At 42.1% G+C, this 25114-nt stretch overlaps 1 protein-coding gene across 3 annotated transcripts in view; it reads left to right on the top strand.

Moving 5' to 3' along the window:
- LOC130278458 (tubulin polymerization-promoting protein family member 3-like) overlaps positions 1 to 25114 on the top strand; it is a 49390-nt gene that overhangs the window by 343 nt on the left and 23933 nt on the right. The window contains exons 1-3 of one of the 3 annotated variants that reach the window (XM_056528617.1): positions 25 to 57; positions 16415 to 16584; positions 17848 to 18001. In XM_056528617.1, coding sequence (XP_056384592.1) covers positions 40 to 57; positions 16415 to 16584; positions 17848 to 18001 — 342 coding nt within the window. In that variant the 5' untranslated portion in view covers positions 25 to 39. Of the gene's footprint in view, positions 1 to 24; positions 58 to 5281; positions 5356 to 16414; positions 16585 to 17847; positions 18002 to 25114 lie in introns of those variants that run through there. The other 2 variants (XM_056528620.1, XM_056528619.1) reach the window with 2 other exon arrangements.

The raw sequence follows: 25114 nt of genomic DNA, 5'->3' as shown, positions 1-25114 counted from the left end.
TTGCTGACCTCTACCGGAGAGAAGTGGTGGAGCAGCACAATGTTTTCTTTTAGTAAAGTAATTTATGTTTAAAGGCCCACGCACTTAGTTGTTAGGGGTCAGTGTTGGGCACTCAAAGCCTACCATGATGATCTCCCACATGTGTCCAGTCTTAGGTTGCATTCACACCACGTTTTTGCAATACAGTTCCTGTATACGTTTTCAATGAGAAAACTGTATGGAACCATATTGAAAACCGTATGCCAAAAGATGCATCAGGTTGTGTCCGTTTTGCATCCTGTAAGGTTTTGTCAGTTTTTTTTCCCGTTCCCAAAACCGTAGCCTACCACAGTTTTTGGTCCGTGTGAAAAACTATTAAACCATGTACGTTTTTTTTAACATGGGAGTCAATGGGAACCGTACAGAACTGTATGTGCGTACGTATGTGAAATTCCAAGAAAGAAAACTGTGCAAAGTCAAAAACTGTATGGTGCAATACGGTTTTGACTTTGCACAGTTTTTTTTTCTTGGAATTTCAATCAAACAAGTGAAACTTTATTCATAATGGAGTGAAAAGTTAAAAACGTATACTTTTTTTTCTTAAAAAATGGATGCAACCGGACATCATTTTTTAAAACCGTACATGGTTTTTAACTGTATACTGGTTAAAATTTATACACACGTTTTGATACAGTTTAGTCAGGTTTTGAGGAATCAGTTTTTCATCAAAAACCTGATACGGGAACTGTATTGCAAAAACGTGGTGTGAATGCACCCTCATACAGTGCCCATAGGAAGGAAGAATACCTTACACTAGTACAAGTATTATTGATTGGATTTTATTTTTTTACAGAATATTAAAAAAAATATCTGTTAATTCACTATTAATGTTAGTTTTTAAGGATTGGAAAGCCATGATACAACTAAGGCTGTGTTAACCCGCTGCAGCTAATAGTGATACCGCAGCTAATAACCACAGGCGTTTTTACCATGAATGACTGCAAGTGCAGTAAAAAATGGTGCGTTTTACTGCGATTATGCCAATCACTGAAAATCTGATCCAGTGGCCAAGATGGAACTGGTGTGGCATATTGTTGGCAGATGTCCCCAGCATTCTTCGCTGCAGATTTTCTGTATTTCTTTTCTGACCTGCTGCACAGAATAATTTGTGTAAGGCTCCTTTTGTGGTGTCTATTTGCTGTGAGCATTAGGACATTTCCCAACACATATGGCAAATATATCCAAAGATCCCAGTCACTCAGTGGAGACCAGAAATGTATCTTGTTGGTCTCTGGGTGGTTGCCCTCACGATTTCAGTTTTTCTGCTGGATGAAATAGTGGGAACCTTGTGCTATTACATAGAGCAGGATCCAGTAAATTCCAAATTCTGCATGGCAACAATGATAGGCATGACATAGGAGTGACGTGGCCTCTTCATTGCGTCGCTTGTTGATATTCTGATGGTTGGTCTCTTGCCACACCAGATTAAGGCTGCATTCACATCTCGGTTTTACACTACGGGTGCCCGATCCGGCTGGGGGAGGGGCAAACCGGGCACTCCCGTACCCCAGCCGGACCAGCGCTTAACTCCATTCACTTTAATGAGCCGACCAGAGTCAAACTGGGACTCTGGTCGGCTAATTTTTGACCCGTATACAGTTTTGTGACCGGACCTAAAACAGTAGTATACTCATTAAAGTGAATGGAGTTTAGCGCTGGTCTGGCTGGGGTACGGGAGCGCCCGGTTTGCCCCTCCCCCAGCCGAATCCGGCACCTGTAGTGTAAAACCGAGATGTGAATGCAGCCACACTGATTTTACTTTGTTTTTTATTGCACAGATTAAACAATAACAAATGTACAGTATATATATATAAAAAAAATATATTAGCTGTTCTATTTGCTGTATGAACAAGGTTTCAGTAAAGAGTGTAGGTTCCCTTTAACCCCTTAAGGACCAAGGGCGTACAGGTACGCCTTTGCTCCCTGGTACTTAAGGACCAAGGGCGTACCTGTACGCCCGTAGGAATTTCGGCCCCTGTCGCACGCCGGGCGGGGACCGGATGGGGGTGACTGCTGATATCTATCAGCAGGCATCCCGCGCAAATGCCCAGGGGGGGTCATCAGACCCCCCCCCATGTCGGTGATCGCCGCAAATCGCAAGTGAATTCACACTTGCGATTTGCGGCTATTCCGGGTCATATGGGTCTATAGTGACCCGGTGACCCGGAATATAACGAGGATCGCGGTTGTCCAAGACACCCACGATCCCCCTGAAGGCATAGGAGTGAGGTGGCAGGGATGCTACGCCTCCTATCCCTGCTATTGGTGATCTAAACGCGACCACCAATAGCAGATCGGGGGCGGGGGGCTTTACTTTCGGTTTCCCCATTCTGCCCACCCACAATAGTCGGTGCAGAACGGGGAACCGACAGAGGACCGGCGCCGACGTCCACTTACCCCGCGGGCGAGGCTGCGGGCGACCATCGGTGGAGGAGATCGGAGTCCGGCGATGTCGTGCGGCTGGCTCCCTGGATCCGACGGAAGCCGGTAAGTTGCCTAGCAACATCTGGAGGGTACAGTTTGAGACCACTATACAGCGGTCTCTAAACTGTAACCCTCCAGATGTTGCAAAACTACAACTCCCAGCATGCCCAGACAGCTGTTAGGGCATACAGGGATTTGTAGTTTTGTAACAGCTGGAGGGCCCCAGTTTGGAGATCACTGGCAGTGATCTCTAACTGTGGCCCTCCAGATGTTGCAAAACTGCAACTCCTAGCATGCCCAAACAGCAGTTTGCTGTCAGGGCATGCTGGGATTTGTAGTTTTGCAACAGCTGGAGGTCCACAGTTTGGACATCTCTAAATTGTAGCCCTCCAGATGTTGCAAAACTGCAAATCCCTGCATGCCCTAACAGCAAACAGCTGTCTCGGCATGCTGGGAGTTGTAGTTGTGCACCTCCAGCTGTTGCATAACTACATCTCCCAGCATGCCCTTCGGCGATCAGTACATGCTGGGAATTGTAGTTTTGCAACAGCTGGAGGCACACTGGTTGGTAAATACTGAGTTAGGTAACAACCTAACTGAAGGTTTTCCAATCAGTGTGCCTCCAGCTGTTGCAAAAGTACAACTTCCAGCATGCACTGTCTGTCAGTGCATGCTGGGAGTTGTAGTCTGGAAACAGCTGGAGGTTTGCCCCCCCCATGTGAATGTACAGGGTACATTCACACAGGCAGGTTTACAGTAAGTTTCCTGCTTCAAGTATGAGCTGGAAACCGCAGCGCAGCGCATACTCCTAGCGGTAAGCTCACTGTAAACCACCGCCATTGTGAATGTACCCTAAAAACACTACATTACACTACACTAACATAAAATAAAGGGTAAAACAATACATATACACCCCCTTACACTGTCCCCTCAATAAAAATGAAAAACGTATTGTACGGCAGTGTTTCCAAAACGGAGCCTCCAGCTGTTGCAAAACAACAACTCCCAGCATTTCCGGACAGCCACTGACTGTCCAGGCATGCTGAGAGTTTAGCAACAGCTGGAGGCACCCTGTTTGGGAATCACTGGCATAGAATACCCCTATGTCCACCCCTATGCAATCCCTCATTTAGTCCTCAAATATGCATGGCGCTCTCTCACTTCAGAGCCCTGTCGTATTTCAAGGAAACAGTTTAGGGCTACATATGGGGTATCTCCGTACTCGGGAGAAATTGCACTACAATTTTTTGGGGGCTTTTTCTCCTTTTTCCCCTTATGAAAAAGAAAAGTTGGGGTCTACACCAGCCTGTTAGTGTAAAAAAAATTTTTTTTTTAGACTAACATGCTGGTGTTGTCCTTTACTTTTTATTTTCACAAGAGGTAAAAGGAAAAAAAGACCCCCAAAATTTGTAACGCAATTTCTCCTGAGTACGGAAATACCCCATATGTGGGCGTAAAATGCTCGGCGGGGGCACAACAAGGCTCAGGAGTGAGAGCGCACTATGTACATTTGAGGCCTAAATTGGTGATTTGCACAGGGGTGGCTGATTTTACAGCGGTTCTGACATAAATGCAAAAAAATAAATACCAATATGTGACCCCATTTTGGAAACTACACCCCTCACGTAATGTAATAAGTGGTACAGTGAGCATTTACGCCCCACAGGGGTCTGACAGATTTTTGGAACAGTGGACCGTGAAAATGAAAATTGAAATTTTTCATTTGCACAGCCCACTGTTCCAAAGATCTGTCAAACGCCAGTGGGGTGTAAATACTCACTGCACCCCTTATTAAATTCTGTGAGGGGTGTAGTTTCCAAAATGGGTCACATGTGGGGGGGGGTCCAGTGTTCTGGCACCAAGGGGGGCTTTGTAAATGCACATGGCCCCTGACTTCCATTCCAAACAAATTCCCTTTTCAAAAGCTTAATGGCGCTCCTTCTCTTCTGAGCAGTGTAGTGCGCCAGCAGAGCACTTGACGTCCACACATGGGGTATTTCCATACTCAGAAGAAATGGGGTTACAAATTTTGGGGGTAATTTTCTCCTATTACCCCTTGTAAAAATGTAAAATTTGGGGAAAAACCAGCATTTTAGTGGAAAATGTTTTTTTTTTCATTTACACATCCGACTTTAACAAAAAGTCGTGAAATACCTGTGGGGTGTTAAGGCTCACTGTACCCCTTGTTACATTCCTTGAGGGGTGTAGTTTCCAAAATGGAATGCCATGTGTTTGTTTTTTTTTTGCTGTTCTGGCACCATAGGGGCTTACTAAATGTGACATGCCCCCCAAAAACCATTTCAGAAAAACTCACTCTCCAAAATCCCTCTGTCACTCCTTCCCTTCTGAGCCCTCTACAGCGCCCGCCGAACACTTGACATACACATATGAGGTATTTCCTTACTCAAGAGAAATTGGGTTACAAATTTTGAGAGGATTCTTTTCCTTTTACCTCTTGTCAACTTTATGATGCCAACATAAAGTAGACATATTGTATTTGTGAATCAATAAATAATTTATTTGGGATGTCTATTTTCCTTACAAGCAGAGAGCTTCAAAGTTAGAATTTTTTCATAAAATTTTGGAATTTTTCACCAAGAAAGGATGCAAGTATCGACAAAATTTTACCATTAACATAAAGTAGAATATGTCACGAAAAAACAATCTCGGAATCAGAATGATAGGTAAAAGCATCCCAGAGTTATTAATGCTTAAAGTGAAAGTGGTCAGATGTGCAAAAAACGCTCTGGTCCTACAGTGAAAATTGGCCTGGTCCTTAAGGGGTTAATTGACATGGCGACTGATGTCACGAGCTGATGACATCACATTACTTATGTAAATATAAGTGGTAACATTCTACATCCAGTTCATCCAGTGGACAGTGTCACCAAGGTAAGCAAAGTGTTCAAACCCCATCTTATTATTACCCAGATATCTCTCTCTTGAATTGTAGGTGCTAATATTATAGATATGTATTGTGTGTTTATGACAGGTCTAAATCTGAAAAATGTGCTTTCTGTTACTTTGCTTCTAAAGCACTGAGGAGCTCCCACTGTGTTTGGTGTTTTTCAATGAGAGCTGTATCAAACATTCATATGCATGTATATTTAACAAACCCTTGGATGCATGTGGCATCTGTTTTATGTTTATTTTTAGTGGCATTTCCGAGGTGACAAACACTCTGGCTCCTATTTATCTAGGATATTCTTCAATGGCAGTACATGAATATCATGGAAATAATGACATGGATAGAAAGAAGAGCGGTTTATAATTCACATATATTTTCTACCACAGCATCAATCTAGAACTGTAATAATTATGCATACAGCAACCTGTGCACTGTATATCTATACGTATATACATACATATCATTTGTGAATTCTTATGCTCCGGTGACACTAAAGAAAGTCTGTATCCAAAACAATTAAAAAATAGAATTAGTGGCACCACTTACGTTGTTAAAGCTTTTTTTTATTCTTTTATGTTTGAAAGTTCTGCCGATCCAGAGATGAATACACGTAGTGAGCCCCGCTACTACTTCTACTTGTGAATGGTTTTATACAACATGGACTTTTCTATCATACATGTACCACTAGTCTATTTATTACAAACTCTTTGCCTGAGTGTTACATTTAAAGAGGTTTTTCGGGAAAACCTACTAGTTAACCCTATGCCTCCCTATGCACTCATACCTCACTCACTTCCCTGACAGCTGTCATATCTTGTGGTCACCACTCCTGTGTTGTTGTTCTGGTGACATCCCACTCCTCTGCTCTACTCTGTGATTAGAAGGAAAGGGAGAAGCGCTCCATAGAAAAGTATTGTTTGTACCCACAGGGTGAGTTTAATATATAAATGTATTGCTAACCCTGGGTGGTTATGTAGGTACATACACAACAATGCAAAAAAGGCGTGTACGGTAGATCGTCTGCTGCCCTCCGGGGTAAGTATAGCAAAGGGATCTTTTGGCTTCAGAGGAACCCGGTTCTCGGCGCTGAACGACCAGACAGGTATGTAGTTTCAAGGTAAGTTTATTGACCAGAATGCAACGCGCTTCGCTGCGCATGCGCAGCGAAACGCGTTGCATTCTGGTCAATAAACTTACCTTGAATCTACATACCTGTCTGGTCGTTCAGCGCCGAGAACCGGGTTCCTCTGAAGCCAAAAGATCCCTACTCTGTGATTGGCTGAACAGTGAGTGGGATGTCATCTGAAAAAGGAAAAACAACACAGGAGCGGCTTGGTCCAAGGAAAAGTTGATCAGCTGCCCATAGCAACCAATCAAATGACTTCTTTTCTTTTTAAAAATAAAAGAAGCAATCTAATTTCTTGCTATGGGTAACTAGTCAACCTTTCCTCTGTACGGGTTTTGATTAAATGGGTATTCCAGCGAAAAACATCTTATCCCCTATCCAAAGCACTGTGGACCCCCCCACAATCTCCGGGCCGGCAGCTTGGAGCTTCCGTGTTCGTGATGTCACACCACGCCCCCTCCATTCATGTCTATGGGAGGGGGCGTGGCAGCTAGTACGTAGTGGTCACGCCTTCACCCATAGACATGAATGGAGGGGGCGTGGTGGCTGTAGTCGACAGTCATCCGGCACAGAGCAGAGTTCGCTCCGTGCACAGATGCTGCCCCGGAGATCGCGGGGGTCCCCACCGGTGGGACCCCCGTGATCAGACATGTTTTACCTTATCATTCGCATAACAATTAAAAAATAGAATTAGTGGCACCACTTACGTTGTTAAAGCTTTTTTTTATTCTTTTATGTTTGAAAGTTCTGCCGATCCAGAGATGAATACACGTAGTGAGCCCCGCTACTACTTCTACTTGTGAATGGTTTTATACAACATGGACTTTTCTATCATACATGTACCACTAGTCTATTTATTACAAACTCTTTGCCTGAGTGTTACATTTAAAGAGGTTTTTCGGGAAAACCTACTAGTTAACCCTATGCCTCCCTATGCACTCATACCTCACTCACTTCCCTGACAGCTGTCATATCTTGTGGTCACCACTCCTGTGTTGTTGTTCTGGTGACATCCCACTCCTCTGCTCTACTCTGTGATTAGAAGGAAAGGGAGAAGCGCTCCATAGAAAAGTATTGTTTGTACCCACAGGGTGAGTTTAATATATAAATGTATTGCTAACCCTGGGTGGTTATGTAGGTACATACACAACAATGCAAAAAAGGCGTGTACGGTAGATCGTCTGCTGCCCTCCGGGGTAAGTATAGCAAAGGGATCTTTTGGCTTCAGAGGAACCCGGTTCTCGGCGCTGAACGACCAGACAGGTATGTAGTTTCAAGGTAAGTTTATTGACCAGAATGCAACGCGCTTCGCTGCGCATGCGCAGCGAAACGCGTTGCATTCTGGTCAATAAACTTACCTTGAATCTACATACCTGTCTGGTCGTTCAGCGCCGAGAACCGGGTTCCTCTGAAGCCAAAAGATCCCTACTCTGTGATTGGCTGAACAGTGAGTGGGATGTCATCTGAAAAAGGAAAAACAACACAGGAGCGGCTTGGTCCAAGGAAAAGTTGATCAGCTGCCCATAGCAACCAATCAAATGACTTCTTTTCTTTTTAAAAATAAAAGAAGCAATCTAATTTCTTGCTATGGGTAACTAGTCAACCTTTCCTCTGTACGGGTTTTGATTAAATGGGTATTCCAGCGAAAAACATCTTATCCCCTATCCAAAGCACTGTGGACCCCCCCACAATCTCCGGGCCGGCAGCTTGGAGCTTCCGTGTTCGTGATGTCACACCACGCCCCCTCCATTCATGTCTATGGGAGGGGGCGTGGCAGCTAGTACGTAGTGGTCACGCCTTCACCCATAGACATGAATGGAGGGGGCGTGGTGGCTGTAGTCGACAGTCATCCGGCACAGAGCAGAGTTCGCTCCGTGCACAGATGCTGCCCCGGAGATCGCGGGGGTCCCCACCGGTGGGACCCCCGTGATCAGACATGTTTTACCTTATCATTCGCATAACAATTAAAAAATAGAATTAGTGGCACCACTTACGTTGTTAAAGCTTTTTTTTATTCTTTTATGTTTGAAAGTTCTGCCGATCCAGAGATGAATACACGTAGTGAGCCCCGCTACTACTTCTACTTGTGAATGGTTTTATACAACATGGACTTTTCTATCATACATGTACCACTAGTCTATTTATTACAAACTCTTTGCCTGAGTGTTACATTTAAAGAGGTTTTTCGGGAAAACCTACTAGTTAACCCTATGCCTCCCTATGCACTCATACCTCACTCACTTCCCTGACAGCTGTCATATCTTGTGGTCACCACTCCTGTGTTGTTGTTCTGGTGACATCCCACTCCTCTGCTCTACTCTGTGATTAGAAGGAAAGGGAGAAGCGCTCCATAGAAAAGTATTGTTTGTACCCACAGGGTGAGTTTAATATATAAATGTATTGCTAACCCTGGGTGGTTATGTAGGTACATACACAACAATGCAAAAAAGGCGTGTACGGTAGATCGTCTGCTGCCCTCCGGGGTAAGTATAGCAAAGGGATCTTTTGGCTTCAGAGGAACCCGGTTCTCGGCGCTGAACGACCAGACAGGTATGTAGTTTCAAGGTAAGTTTATTGACCAGAATGCAACGCGCTTCGCTGCGCATGCGCAGCGAAACGCGTTGCATTCTGGTCAATAAACTTACCTTGAATCTACATACCTGTCTGGTCGTTCAGCGCCGAGAACCGGGTTCCTCTGAAGCCAAAAGATCCCTACTCTGTGATTGGCTGAACAGTGAGTGGGATGTCATCTGAAAAAGGAAAAACAACACAGGAGCGGCTTGGTCCAAGGAAAAGTTGATCAGCTGCCCATAGCAACCAATCAAATGACTTCTTTTCTTTTTAAAAATAAAAGAAGCAATCTAATTTCTTGCTATGGGTAACTAGTCAACCTTTCCTCTGTACGGGTTTTGATTAAATGGGTATTCCAGCGAAAAACATCTTATCCCCTATCCAAAGCACTGTGGACCCCCCCACAATCTCCGGGCCGGCAGCTTGGAGCTTCCGTGTTCGTGATGTCACACCACGCCCCCTCCATTCATGTCTATGGGAGGGGGCGTGGCAGCTAGTACGTAGTGGTCACGCCTTCACCCATAGACATGAATGGAGGGGGCGTGGTGGCTGTAGTCGACAGTCATCCGGCACAGAGCAGAGTTCGCTCCGTGCACAGATGCTGCCCCGGAGATCGCGGGGGTCCCCACCGGTGGGACCCCCGTGATCAGACATGTTTTACCTTATCATTCGCATAGGGGATAAGATGTTTTTCGCCGGAGTACCCCTTTAAATGTCTTAAGTGATGTTGACATATTTACATACAGATATGTCTGGAGAATAACGTTTTAGGGTATGTTTACACATGCATATTTTGCTGCAGAATTTCTGCTGCTGATGTCTCCATTCAAACTCTGTGAATTCACTAGCAAATCCACTCACATAAACGAGCCCTTATACATGAAAAATCTGAATTCATAGGGGGATATTTATGAAAAATTGTGCATAGGAAAAGTTGCCCAGTTGCCCATAGCAACCAATCGTATTGCTTCTTTCATGTTTCAGAGGTCTCTTTAACCCCTTAAGGACACAGCCCATTTTCACCTCTAGGACGCAGCCCTTTTTTGCACATCTGACCACTGTCACTTTAAACATTAATAACTCTGGAATGCTTTTACTTATCAATCTGATTCCGAGATTGTTTTTTCGTGACATATTCTACTTTAACATAGTGGTAAATTTTTGTGGTAACTTGCATCCTTTCTTGGTGAAAAATCCCAAAATTTGATGAAAAAATTGAAAATTTTGCATTTTTCTAACTTTGAAGCTCTCTGTTTGTAAGGAAAATGGATATTCCAAATATTTTTTTTTTGGGATTCACATATACAATATGTCTACTTTATATTTTCATCATAAAATTTATGAGTTTTTACTTTTGGAAGACACCAGAGGGCTTCAAAGTTCAGCAGCAATTTTACAGTTTTTCACAAAATTTTCAAACTCGCTATTTTTCATGGACCAGTTCAGGTTTGAAGTGGATTTGAAGGGTCTTCATATTAGAAATACCCCATAAAAGACCCCATTATAAAAACTACACCCCCCAAAGTATTCAAAATGACATTCAGTAAGCGTTTTAACCCTTTAGGTGTTTCACAGGAAAAGCAGCAAAGTGAAGGAGAAAATTCAAAATCTTCATTTTTTACACTTGCATGTTCTTGTAGACCCAATTTTTGAATTTTTACAAGGGGTAAAAGGATAAAATTTATACTTGAATTTGTAGCCCAATTTCTCTCGAGTAAGCACATACCTCATATGTCTATGTAAATTGTTCGGCGGGTGCAGTAGAGGGCTCAGAAGCGAAGGAGCGACAAGGGGATTTTGGAGAGTACGTTTTTCTGAAATTGTTTTTTGGGGGCATGTTGCATTTAGGAAGCCCCTATGGTGCCAAAACAGCAAAAAAAAAAAACATGGCATACCATTTTGGAAACTAGACCCCTTAAGGAACGTAACAAGGAATTAAGTGAGCCTTAATACCCCACAGGTGTTTCATGACTTTTGCATATGTAAAAAAAAAAAAAAATTTCACTAAAATGTGTGTTTCCCCCCAAATTTCACATTTTTGCAAGGGTTAATAGCAGAAAATACCCCCCAAAAATTTGTAACCCCATCTCTTCTTAGTATGGAGGTACTCCATAAGTTGACCTGAAGTGCATTACGGGCGAACTACAATGCTCAGAAGAGAAGGAGTCATATTTGGCTTTTTGAGAGCAAATTTTGCTCGGGGGGCATGTCGCATTTAGGAAGCCCCTATGGTGCCAGGACAGCAAAAAAAAACGACATGGCATACCATTTTGGAAACTAGACTCCTTGAGGAACGTAACAAGGGATAAAGTGAACCTTAATACCCCACAGGTGTTTTACGACTTTTGCATATGTAAAAAAAAAAAATTTTTTTTTTACCAAAAATGCTTGGTTTAGCAAAAATTTTACATTTTTAAAAAAGGTAATAGCAGAAAATACCCCCCAAAATTTGAAGCCCAATTTCTCCCAATTCAGAAAACACCCAATATGGGGATGAAAAGTGCTCTGCTGGCGCACTACAGCTCTCAGAAGAGAAGGAGTCACATTTGGCTTTTTGGAAGCAAATTTTGCTCTGGGGGCATGCCGCATTTAGGAAGCACCTATGGTGCCAGGACAGAAAAAAAAGACCACATGGCATACCATTTTGGAAACTAGACCCCTTGGGGAACGTAACAAGGGGTAAAGTGAACCTTAATACCCCACAGGTGTTTCACGACTTTTGCATATGTAAAAAATATATATATTTTTTACACTAAAATGCTTGTTTTCCCCCAAATTTTACATTTTTACAAGGGATAATAGCAGAAAATACCCCCCAAAATTTGTAACCCCATCTCTTCTGAGTATGGAAATACCCAATAAGTGGACGTGAAGTGCACTGGGGGCGAACTACAATGCTCAGAAGAGAAGGAGCATCATTGAGCTTTTGGAGAGAGAATTTGGCCATGTGCATTTCCAAAGCCCCCCCGTGGTGCCAGAACAGTGGACCCCCCCACATGTGACCCCATTTTTAAAACTACACCCCTCACGGAAGGTAATAAGGGGTGCAGGGAGAATTTACACCCCACTGGCATTTGACGGATCTTTGGAACAGTGGGCTGTGCAAATTAAAAATTTTATTTTTCATTTTCACAGACCCCTTTTTCAAAGATCTGTCAGACACCTGTGGGGTGTAAATGCTCACTGTACCCCTTGTTACATTCCGTGAGGGGTGTAGTTTCCAAAATGGGGTCACATGTGGGTATTTATTGTTTTGCACTTATGTCAGAACCGCTGTAAAATCAGCCACCCCTGTGCAAATCACCAATTTAGACCTCAAATTTACATGGTGCACTCTCCCTTCTGAGCCTTGTTGTGCGCCCCCAGAACACTTTGCGCCCACATATGGGGTATCTCCGTCCTCAGGAGAAATTGCGTTACAAATTTTGGAGGCTTTTTTTCTTTTACTGCTTGTGAAATTTTAAAGTATGGGGCAACACCAGTATGTTAGTGTACAAAAATGTTTTTTTTTTACACTAACATGCTGGTGTAGACCCCAACTTTACCTTTTCATAAGGGGTAAAAGGAGAAAAAGCCCCCCAAAATTTGTTAGGCAATTTCTCCCGAGTACGGAAATACCCCATATGTGGCCCTAAACTGTTGCCTTGAAATACGCCAGGGCTCCGAAGTGAGAGAGCGCCATGTGCATTTGAGGCCTAAATTAGGGATTTGCATAGGGGTGGACATAGGGGTATTCTACACCAGTGATTCTCAAACAGGGTGCCTCCAGCTGTTGCTAAACTCCCAGCATGCTTGGACAGTCAATGGCTGTCCGGAAATGCTGGGAGTTTTTGTTTTGCAACAGCTGGAGGCTCCGTTTTGGAAACACTGCTGTAGGATACGTTTTTCATTTTTATTGGGGGGGAAGGGGTGGTGGTGGAGGGGGCAGTGTACGTGTGTATATGTAGTGTTTTACTCTTTATTTTATGTTAGTGTAGTGTTTTTAGGTTACATTCACACTGACGGTGGATTACACTGAGTCTCCCGCTAGGAGTTTGAGCTGCGGCTGCAGCTCAAACTTGAAGCAGGGAACTCACTGTAATCCGTCGCCAGTGTGAATGTAACCTGTACATTCACATGGGAGGGGGGGGGGGAACTACAACTCCCAGCATGCACTGACAGAACGTGCATGCTGGGAGTTGTAGTTTTGCAACAGCTGGAGGCACACTGGTTGGAAAATACTGAGTTAGGTAATAGAACCTATTACCTAACTCGGTATTTCCCAACCAGTGTGCCTCCAGCTGTTGCAGAACTACAACTCTCAGCATGTACTGATTGCCAAAGGGAATGCTGGGAGATGTAGTTATGCAACAGCTGGAGGCACGCAAGTACAACTCCCAGCATGCCGAGACAGCCATTTGCTGTTCCTGAATGCTGGGAGTTGTAGTTTTGCAAGATTTAGAGGGGTTCAGGCTGGAGATCACTGACAGTGGTCTCTAAACTGTGGCCCTCCAGATGTTGCAAAACTACAAATCTCAGCATGCTAAGACAGCAAACTGCTGTCTGGGCATGCTGGGAGTTGTAGTTTTGTAATATCTGGAGGGCTACAGTTTAGAGACCACTGTCAGTGATCTCCAGCCTGAACCCCTCTAAATCTTGCAAAACTACAACTCCCAGCATGCCAACACAGCAAACAGCTGTCAAGGCATGGTGGGAGTTGTAGTTTTGCAACATCTGGAGGGCGACAGTTTAGAGACCACTCTCTAAACTGTTGCCCTGCAGATGTTGCTAGGCAACAGACTCTGGACACGCGGCGTCATACTTACCTCCGCCGCCGCCGGGTAAGTGGCCGCCGCCGCCGCTATTACACGGTTCCCCCCCGCTGTGCCCGGACACCGATGGGTGGGCATAGCGGGGGGAACCGAACTTTAACCCCCCCCTGCCCCCAGTCTGCTATTGGTCGGCCGCTCCGCCGATCAATAGCAGGGATAGGAGGGGTGGCAACCATGCCACCTCACTCCTATCTCTTCAAGGAGGATCGAGGGTGTCTTGGACACCCCCGATCCCCCTTATTTTATCGCGGCGCCGCGATTGATGGGCAGGGGGAGAGCGCTCCCCCTGCAAACACCGTAGATGCCGTGATCAGAACTGATCACGGCATCTATGGGGTTAATGCTGCCGGGACCGGCGCGATCGCGGCCCCGGCAGCTGCGGTGGGACTCCGGCTGTGATTGACAGCTGAGTCCCACCCGCGATCTCCTGCGCTGCCCGCGGCAGAGCAGGAGATCGCTTGGACGTATGCATACGTCCATTTGCGCGAACGTGTAATTCGCCTGGACGTATGCATACGTCCAATAGCGGGAAGGGGTTAAAAATGAAAGAAGTGAGCTGATTGGTTTCTATGGGCAACTTTTCTCTGTACAGAGAGTATAATGCTGTCTTCAATCTATGGCTTTCCAGTGCAATCGTATTAGGCAGGTATAAACAAAAAGTAAGTAAGAATGCTTTAAAAACTAGAAGTGTTAAAGGGGTACACCACTGCCCCAGCGTCCAGAACGTTTTGTTCCGAATGCTGGGTGCGGGCTGTTGGGGTCGTGACGTCACGGCCACGCCCCTAGTGATGTCACACAACTCCCCCTCAGTGCAAGTCTATGGGAGGGGGCGTGACCACGCCCCCTCCCATAGACTTGCACTGAGGGGGCGTTGCGTGACATCACAAGGGGCGTGGCCGTGATGTCACGACCCCCGCAGCCTGCACCCAGCATTCGGATCAAAATGTTATGGATGCTGGGGCAGTGGAGTACCCCTATAAGGTCTGTGTATCAGCAGACAAAGTGTGTTCATACTGTGCAAACATCTATTGTTTGTGGGGCCTGCCAGCCCAATTAATTTAGCCTTGTTAAGGCTTAACAAATGAGTGCCAATCAGCCCTTGTTACCTAGTTTATTATTAATAGTTTATTTTTATTGATTATCAAAATGCAAAGTTAATGAGCAGAAGAGAAATCTGAATCAATATTTGGTGTGACCACCTTTTGCCTTTAAAACAAGAAAAAGAATCAATTCTTCTAGTTACATTTCCACACAGTTTTGTAAGGATCTTGTCAGAGAGGTTGTTCCAAACATCTTAGAAAACTGTACAGATCTTCTGTGGATGTAAGCTTACTGAAATATTTTTTTTATGTGTACACCATCACCCGTGCGGTTTAAGTATCCTTATATTTTAATAGTTCGAACATTTATGCATATGGCGAAACCACATATGATTATGTTTAGTTTTGATTAGGGGGTGATTCAAACTTTTATTATGGAAGGGGTTAATTCACTTTTATTAACTTTTTTATTATTACATTTTTTAGTTTTTTTTTAGTCCCCATAGGGGGCTATACCATGCAATCTTGCCATTGCATATACCGTTCAATGCTGAGCTTTGGCTTAGCATTAATCAGTGTTATCTGTGTTCTGCTGCTCTAGCCTGCAGAGCCTGGCTGGAATAAAAGAGCACTGATCAGACGACGATGAAGCAGGTAAGGGCCCTCCTGCCGTCCACTCAGCTGATCGGGACCCGCGATTTCGCTGCGGATGTCCTGATCAGCTCTGCTGAGCTAACCAGCAACATTAAATCCCGCATTTAGACGCAACAATTTACTTTGATCGCAATGTCTAAAGGGTTAATTTTGGGCATTGGCCCAATCAGCAATGTCCAGCATTAACTGTGGGTCCTGGCTGCTGATAGCAACCCGGACCCACCAGGTATGAAGCTTATCCATATTGTGAGCACACTTCAAAGTTCGGTATTGGGACTGGGGCATACAGGTACGCCCTTGGTTCTTAAGTACCAGAATACAAGGGCGTACCTGTATGTCCTTCGTCCTTAAGTGGTTAAATTAGTTTGACCAGGACTTCCTGAAACCCCAGTCTGCTTTGATTTCTTTGCCTCATAGAGACCTTGTTGTTGTACTCTTGCTTGTTGTAGTCTTGCCATGGTGTATGACCTGTGACATGACACTGTCTGCCATAAACTCAACTTTATAGCATAGTTTGGTTGTTCCTCACCCAGTTAAAGCCTCCTACACTGCTATTTCTGTTTTAGCTAATGTCTATCTTTGAGCCTACTTTGGTATAATTGGTTAATCATACAGCTGACTATAATTGTACGAAATCTCTGACAAGTGTACCTTTAAGAATTGATGAAGAATTAGATTTCTCTTCTATTCAGTCACTTTGCATTTTGTTAATTGATAAAACATAATCTAACTGGTTAAATAATTGTATAATGAGCATGCTTGGAATTGGAAGTAAAGTAATACATTTGCACAACTCTAACTTTGTATGTAATGACTGACACTACATGTTTTCTTTCTTCAGATGTCTCAGGAACTTGAGAAAACATTCCGTAAATATGCTGTTTATGGCATCCCAAAAGCAACCGGAAATGAGATGACTGGCAAAAACTTCAGCAAACTCTGCAAGGAATGCAACATACAGGAAAATGGATGTACCAGTACAGATGTGGACATTGTCTTTGCTAAAACAAAGTGAGTCTCCAGAACACTTATTATAGATTCACTATTATTTTTTAACAATTAAAAGAATAAGATGGTAAAGCTTATATCCAGAATAAAATGTGAGTATCCATACCTTGAAGACCAGATTTCTTCCATGACAAGCAAACTGCAGTAAACCTCAGTTGAGTTTTAAGGTGTAATCCACCATTGAAAAAAATTTACACTCCTCAAAAAAATAAAGGGAACACTAAGATAACACATCCTAGATCTGAATAAATGAATGAACTAATCACATGAAATACTTTCGTCTTTACATAGTTGAATGTGCTGACAACTCCTCTATTGGGGATGTCTTGCTAATTGCATATAATTTCCACCTGTTGTCTGTTCCATTTGCACAACAGCATGTGAAATTGATTGTCAATCAGTGTTGCTTCCTGAGTGGACAGTGTGATTTCACAGAAGTGTGATTGACTTCGAGTTACATTGTGTTGTTTAAGTGTTCCCTTATTTTTTTGAGCAGTGTATATTCTGCTGAGGCTGTACACAAATAAAAAAACACCCCTATACTTACCTAGCCCTAATCCCCCTGCTGGTCTCTGGCAGTTCCTGTTTGGCCCTCCATGGTCCCCTGATCTTCTTATTGCTTGCGAGACAAGCTCTTGGTGCAGGACCTGTTCACCGAGCCAATTACTGGCCACAGTGATGTCCTGTCTCAGCCAGTGATTGGCTGAGTGGACAGGTTCTGCTCCAAATCATATCTTGGAAGAAGACAGAAGATCAAGGGACTGGACGTAGCAGTACAGGAGCTGTGGAGGACCAGCAAGGTTTATTGGTGCGGGGCTAGGTTTGTATAGTTTATTCTTTTTATTTATGCATGGCCCCCGATTAATATGAATTTTGTTTTAAGCATCGCATTACCCTTTAAGTGGGCTTTCCGGTATTAAAACATTGATGACTGATCACTGTTTTGATCTTTCTACACAGACATGTGGTGTTGAGCTTAACCCGTGTGAGGTGACAATATTACAGAGGTTTGGGTCCACGAGCTCTCTGAATGACTGCTCTGCAAGGTTACTTGTAAATTAAATAAAATACAAAGTTTAAGTAAAGAGACATGGGTGCTCCAACTATCCGTACATATGTCCTTTAGGAGAGTGGTTGTCACTACTGAAATGCTACTTTATTATTTAATCATGTTTTTAGTATATCTTCTGAGAAAAGGTTCACTAAATCCATCCTTTCACGTAGGGCCACCATTTAAACTCTAAGTTTATGACCCTTTTCTTAAAGGGGTAAGGCAGCACATGTGATCACCTATGAAGAGTTTCAGATGGCCCTGAATCTTCTGTCAGCAAAGAGATTTCATGGGATACCAGCAAATGAAGCAATAGCAGCCATCCACAAGCTCGTAGAGGGTAAAGAACCTGCAAACATACGGACCACGGTGAGAACTCAGTATTGTTTGCTTTTCTTTATTTGTTATACAAGCAGTCATTCTCATGTTATATATTATTCATGAAAAGGATGGTGAGAAATGCTTAACCTTTATTTAGACATCACAGTACAGTGTATTCCTTGGTTCACAGGTACAATAAAGTAGATTAGGTGTAGGCACAAAGACACGTTAGGGCAGGCCTGACCAGGTAACGGTTCCAGCCATGTGGCTTTACATTGAAATATCATACATAACTCAGAAGCAGGGTGGGGGTGGGTGGGGGTTATGAATCACTCCCCAGACTGGGATTAAGAAATGTCTCAGGAAGTAAGCCAAGGTCACTAACAGAAGGCAAGGAAAAAAGTATTGCAAGTAGCCGAGATTTACTGCTGTGCTGCTAGTTTAGTGAATTTCTCCTTACATCTGTAAATGAGAAAATAAGTAACAATGGGATGGACACGCTTTCTGTACTGCTACATTCCAAGTGGAAGTTTACATAAGACACATTCTGGAATGCAAGCCAAAATAATAAAAGACAGCATCAAAGTAAAGGATGATATTGTACTGTTGAGTACATTTCAGACAAACTAGTGCTATTTGTGTAAAGTAGACTTGACTTACTTGGTAGTTCTGTGCACCCAGGTTTAATTTATGAAGTAACTTTATTAAATATGTCAAATAAATAATGTAGAACTCAATAAAACACTTGTAATCTACACAGTGTATATATTATGTATATACACATTTTTTGTTGGGTCACTGGCTTGATGGTTCCCTCACTAAAGACCCTTTTACAGTGCCTTGCATAAGTATTCATGGACATTTGCCCATTTTGCTACTGTAACAAACTGGAATTCAAATAGACTTAAAGGGGTATTCCAGGATTTTTTTTTATTTGACTATGCTACAGGGGCTGTAAAGTTAGTGTAGTTCATAATATAGTGTCTGTACCTGTGTGTGACGGTTTCCTCACAATTCTTCTGTGATTTTCACTCCACTATTTATTTTTACCAGCATACAAAATGACTGTTGTCTCAGATTTTTCCCAGCTTGCAATGCGGCCGAGACCTGACTCACTAGTCAGCTGATGACAGGGAGCCTGTCTGCTTCAATGGGTGGAGAGAGCAATCTGCAAGTAATGCAACAGCTGTAGGCACCCTAATTGAAAACCACACTGATTTGAATGGATGCAGCTCATTTATGTTTCAATGGGTGGGGTGGCTGATGTGTGGGAGGGAGGAAGATGGGATTGTGGTATTTGTAGTCAAAAAAAGAAAAGTCAAACAGGAAATACTAGTTCACAAACAGCTAGCCACAGTGTTATGGTAATCTCACAACATAGCCATTTAGCCCAAAGACAAGCGCAGATCCTTCTTAAACATGTCCATTACTGTCTGCAGGATACGTACTAAAATCACCTTATGCTGGAGAACCCCTTTAAGTAGACTTTTACTATTTGTCAAAACAATATGCATAGTACTTTGAAAGTGCAAAATACCTTTTATTATAACACAAACAATAATGAGAACAAAAACATTGACATGTGTTGGATGCAAAAGTATTCACCCCCCTGAGGCAATACTTCTTAGAATCACCTTTCACTGCTATTACAGGTGCAAGTCTTTTGGGGGTATGTCTCTACCTTCTTTGCACATTTAGAGATGGAAATGCTTGGCCATTCTTTTTGGCAAAAAAAAAAAGCTCTGGTGGAAAACTTTTTTTTTAAATCAACTGGTGCCAAAAAGTTAAACAAATTTGTAAATTACTTCTATTTAAAAATATTAATCCTTCCAGTACTTTTTAGCTGCTGTATGTGCCAGAGGAAGTTCTTTTCTTTTTGAATTTCTTTTCTGTCTTACCACAGTGCTCTCTGCTGACACCTATGTTCATTTTAGGAACTGTCCTGAGCAAGAAAGGTTTGCTGTGGGGATTTGCTCCTACTCTGGACAGTTCCTGATATGGACAGAGGTGTCAGAAGAGAGCACTGGGGTCAGACAGAAAATAAATCCAAAAAGAAAAGAACTTCCTTTGTAGTATACAGCAGCTGGAAGGATTAAAGGTGTATTCCAAGGGTGTGGGTGTGGTTCTGCAGCTCAGTTCCATTGAAGTGAATACAGCCATGTTGTAATACCACACCCAAAGTGGAGACAAGGAGGGCGCTGTCCTTGAAAGAAAAAAGGCCTGTTTTTTTTATTCCTGGACTACCCCGTTAAGATTTTTAAATGATAAATTTGTAAATGGGTCTTCTGCTGCAATTGATCTGCTAAAGAGTGAACAAGATCGTTCTTTCAGTCGAATTACATGCGCACTGCATTGCCGTCAGTGATGACTTCTCAGGGCCGAACTGTCCTACCACTGAAGGACTGTGAAATTATGGACTATTTTGTCTTGGTTCATTTCAAAAAATGTCAAGGAAATAAATTTGAATCTGTGGTTATACCATGACAAAATGTAAAAAAGTCTAAGGGAGGTGAATACTTGAGCAAGGCAATATACATGACCTGATTCTTGGCTGAATGAACGTGTGCATTAACTGTTTCTCTGCAGATTCTCTGCAGAACTGTTCTTTGTTAAAGATGAACAATTCTGCCATTCTGCCAATCTTGACATGGCTCCTAAACCTCCCATTGATTTCAAGGGTAAAATCAATGGAGAAATATGCAAAAATGTTCAAAAAAGTCACATGGTACTTTTTTCAGCACTGACAAATAAAATTCACGCCAAATTGTAATTATGTAGTTTTAGAAAAGAAAAAATCAATTTAGTAAAAAATTGCCCTGTTTGTGTAGATTCAGCTGTAGATTCGTGGGATTTCAGCATTTCAGGGTTTGCTGCAGCTTTTCCACAGCAGAAATTGGGCTGTGGAAAATCCACCAAGAAAACCCGCCGCATCTCAAACTCGCAGAAGGAAACTCGCTGTAAACCCTTTCTGTGTGAACATACCCTTATGGCATGTTTTTTTAAACCTATTGGGGTCTATGGGTGTAAATATGCCTCAAACTACAGCATGCTGCGTTTTTGAAAAACTGTTGTGAGCCAGAGAATACCACTTTAGGGAGAACAAAATGCCAGAAACATAAAATCATTGTTGGTATATAATTGTATACTTCCCAATTGACTCTCTGTTGCCATCTTGATACAGTATTTTTTCATGGAATTTGTTTTCCAACGCCCTGAATAAAACCGTAGTGCTGCTGACTTATTTTAACTACTAAGTTACAGCTGCAGCTAAAGCAATACATTGAGCTGTATGTTATTGTGTTGACAGTTAAAATCAATTAGTAGTGCTACAAAAAGTCTCCATGTGGCCAAGGCCTTACCTGGAATGTCACAACACAGCAATAAAAGCTATTAAAAACACACAGGATACTTCCAGTTAAATATCTATTATCTTGGTTAGAAATACAAGAAGGGTAATAAATATAGGTTGTATGCAATGCCCTGAAGAATTCTGCTAATAATAGTGAATGCTTTATTTTATGCTCATATATACAGTCATTGAAATTTTTCTAGAAAATGAAGTATTTCTCACAGAAAAGAATTGCAGTAACACATGGTTTGCTATACACATGTTTATTCCATTTGTGTGTATTGGAACTAAACCAAAAAAGGGAGGAAGAAAAGCTAATTGGACATAATGTCACATCAAATTCCAAAAATGGGCTGGACAAAATGATTGGCACCCTTTCAAAATTGTGGAAAAATAAGATTGTTTCAAGCATGTGATCACCTAGGGCAAGTAACAGGTGTTGGCAATATAAAAATCCCACCTGAAAGCAGATAAAAAGAAGAGAAGTTCACTTCGTCTTTGCATTGTCTGTCTGTGTGTGCCACACTAAGCATAGATAACAGAAAGCGGAGAAGAGAACTGTCTGAGGACTTGAGAACCAAAATTGTGTCTTGTTAAAAATGAAAGAAGCGAGCTGATTGGTTGCTATGGACAACTGGGCAACTTTTCCTCTGGGCAGATTTTGAGAAATCTCCCCCATTGCCCTTGTGCATGAAAGATGTCGGTGTTGCCCATAGCTTCCCATGCAGATTAGAATATGAAAGATGTCCTTTGATATGTGTATAGCTAAAGTTGTTACTTCTTGTCTGCTCTACCTTTTATGTATGAGGCCCTCTGTGACAGTATGTTTCCTATGTGTTTGTGGAAATGTTTGAGATGCTTGTCTTACTTTCTTTATGCTGTTTGTGCAGTCTGCCCTTCCTTATTCTGAATTACAGAAGATAGGCAGCATCATGTTTACAGCTTGATATGGTATCGAAAACAGATGTAGGAGAGAAATGTTGCATGTTTGTCACCAGATTCACAGTTTCTAAAATGTTTTCTTTTTGTCTAAACTGTTGTTGAGGAAGCTGTAATCTCAGTGACAGAGCAATTATTTATCTGATCCCTTTGTGCTTGAAGTGGTACTTTCTTTGACTAAACTAAACGTTGAAATTAACCCTTCTCTATATGGCATGTTAAGGTACCTGTATATTTAAGAAAACTTCTGACATTTCATGATGACATATCAGAAGGTTTAATCTGTGGGGTCTGAGTGCTGAGACCCTCACTGATCCCTACAAAGAATAGGCAGCAGTGCTCAGCTGAGCACTGTGCCTTTTTATTTCTGATCATCTTCGCTTGGTTCTGCTTGGCGAGAAAAACAAACAGTTTATGGATTGACAAAAAGCTCAAAAAGTCATCTAAAATTTTGCTCATGAGGACCTACATAGCCGTGAGACAAAAGAAAAAAAGGTTCCGAAGGTCAGCACTGTACACTGGGCTTTAAGTCCAAATAAAGGGTGCTCTGCTTCCCGTGGTTCTGACTCGAAAACCAAGAATCCAAGGAATATATGTGGTTTATTCACCTATTCATGTTACAGAGTGCAACGATTCAGCCTCACCATGAGGCCTTTGTCAAGCAATGCCATGGGACGGTCACCACTGCCAAGTGCTCAAAGTGAGGCCAAAATTAACAGCACCAATTGCTTCAGAAGAGGAGAGCCACAGGACCATATAAAAGGGCATACATGGAGCAAATAATTATTCTGTTCATTGCACCCCTCAACATTGAAATTGCAACACCAAGAAGGAAAAGACATAAAATTATGGAAATCACAGCATTAATAGACATGTTAATGATATGCAAATGATCCCTTGTTAAGGTCTCTTCATGCCATTGCCCACGTGGTCTTCAGACCAACCTCTGGTGATCATCGCAATATATCTGCTGAAGAGCATAGATCTCCATTTCAGCCTCTATTGCCATCTTGCTCTGCACCATAATAGCCTGTAAAAGGGGTGTGGTGTGAGGTCACTGGAACACCTGTAGCTGGATGTCTGGCTCGTAGCCCGGTGTCATGCAAGCATCATCAGATATAGCGATTGCTGGAGTGATAAACCAATGCTAGAGTGATAAACCAAGGTCTCTCAGTTCAAGGATGCTGTTTCTCCCAATTTATAACAAGAGGTGATAACTGGCACGTAGATGAACAGGAGACAATGCACAATCATATTGTACTGACTTGATCTGATTTCTGAGGTTCCACATGGCTGAAAACAATTGCTTTTCAACTGTCTTTTTATACCAATGGAGCCCCTAAATACCACAGATTGGAGCTAGGTGCTTAAAATTGCATAATTTAAAGATCTTAGCAACACCTCCTCCTTCCTTTCTTGCATAACTTTAAAGCATACCTGTGTAGAAGTAGAAAAGGAAAAGAAGGCCCAGAAAAGGTGCCTTGTGCGTTACCCTTGTCATTCTTTTTGTAGGCCCCAAAAATGAATCACTATGTTTCATAGTTTAATAGCATGATGTAGGCCATTTTGTGTATAATCTAAGTAGGCCACAATTCTAAAGTTCTCCTCTAAAAGTGCAAGTCTGAGAGAATGCTTCTGCTATTCTTAGATATTTATGGCTGTTTAGATAAGGAGTCTTTGTACAGGGCTAGCCATGTGAGATCCCAGCAGCCAGACTGATCACACGGTACCAGACCAATGGCTATCCATAATGATTAGATGGACCATTCAATTTTCCTAGGACTAGAAGGGAAGTTCTTACATAGACTTGGTAAGAGACACAAAAATGGTATTCCATTTAATTATGACTAAATGGAATATTGTGGATGGAATTATATCATTTAGATTGGCAAATAAATAAATTAAATTAAATAATTAATTATCTCTATATTGAGAATATAGTTTTAGGATATTGTGAGACTTCATTCTACCTGCAGAAGAATCAGGACTCATAATCTATTAAAGCATTAACATTTGCTTAGACATTGATAGAATTCCTACTCACCAAACTAAGTGCTATAAGTATATTTCCTCCTAAAATATAGTCTAGCGAACTTTGCTATTTGTCTTAATGTCTTACCAGGATCATGTATAGAAAATAGTCCAGAATGGGGTGGAAGTATATCATAGGTCTTCCATGTTTATATATCCTTAGATGGATTTGCCCATTCATGGAGTCATGTGATTTGTAGTTGGTTAGAAAGGGGCTGGGAGTGTATTTAGCATTCCATATTGATATGTCTATGATTAGATACTGTCTATGTTGATATCATGAGGTTCCTCTGGATAGAGTGATATGTAACCGTTTTCATATATATATATATATATATATATATATATATATATATTCCTAACCTAGTAGCTTTTGTTTCATTGTAACAAGTTACTTACTACTCACATGTATTGTCTACTATATGTAGTCAATTAACAAGCTTGTAATGTTTACTAATATATCTAATTGATATTCATTTGCATATATCATTGTGTTTGTTACTCATTTAAGTTTATAACCTTATAACCAATAAATCTGCATACTTTTATAATACCTGTGTATTATTGTATATTGCAAAACTACATCCTTGAGGGTTAATGTCATCCCGTCATAAAAAGAACTTGTTAATATCTGAGGAAATAGTCGGACTCAGATGTGAATTGTATCGATTGGCTCTGTCTACAATTCCCCAGGTCATAATTTAGATATTTTTAATAATTTTTCTTAATTGATAATTTTTATGACCATAATTCATAATTGAGTTATTACCGCAGGACACCCTTGTATTGAGTGGACAGGGGGGAAGGGCAGTTGAACACTCTATAAAGTGGCCGCTCACCTT

The sequence above is a fragment of the Hyla sarda genome, chromosome 1 (genome assembly GCF_029499605.1).
Source record: "Hyla sarda isolate aHylSar1 chromosome 1, aHylSar1.hap1, whole genome shotgun sequence".
In the NCBI taxonomy this organism is placed as follows: Eukaryota; Metazoa; Chordata; class Amphibia; order Anura; family Hylidae; genus Hyla; species Hyla sarda.
The sequence above is the reverse complement of the archived record's forward strand: the minus strand, read 5'-3'. Positions and strand labels throughout refer to the sequence as shown.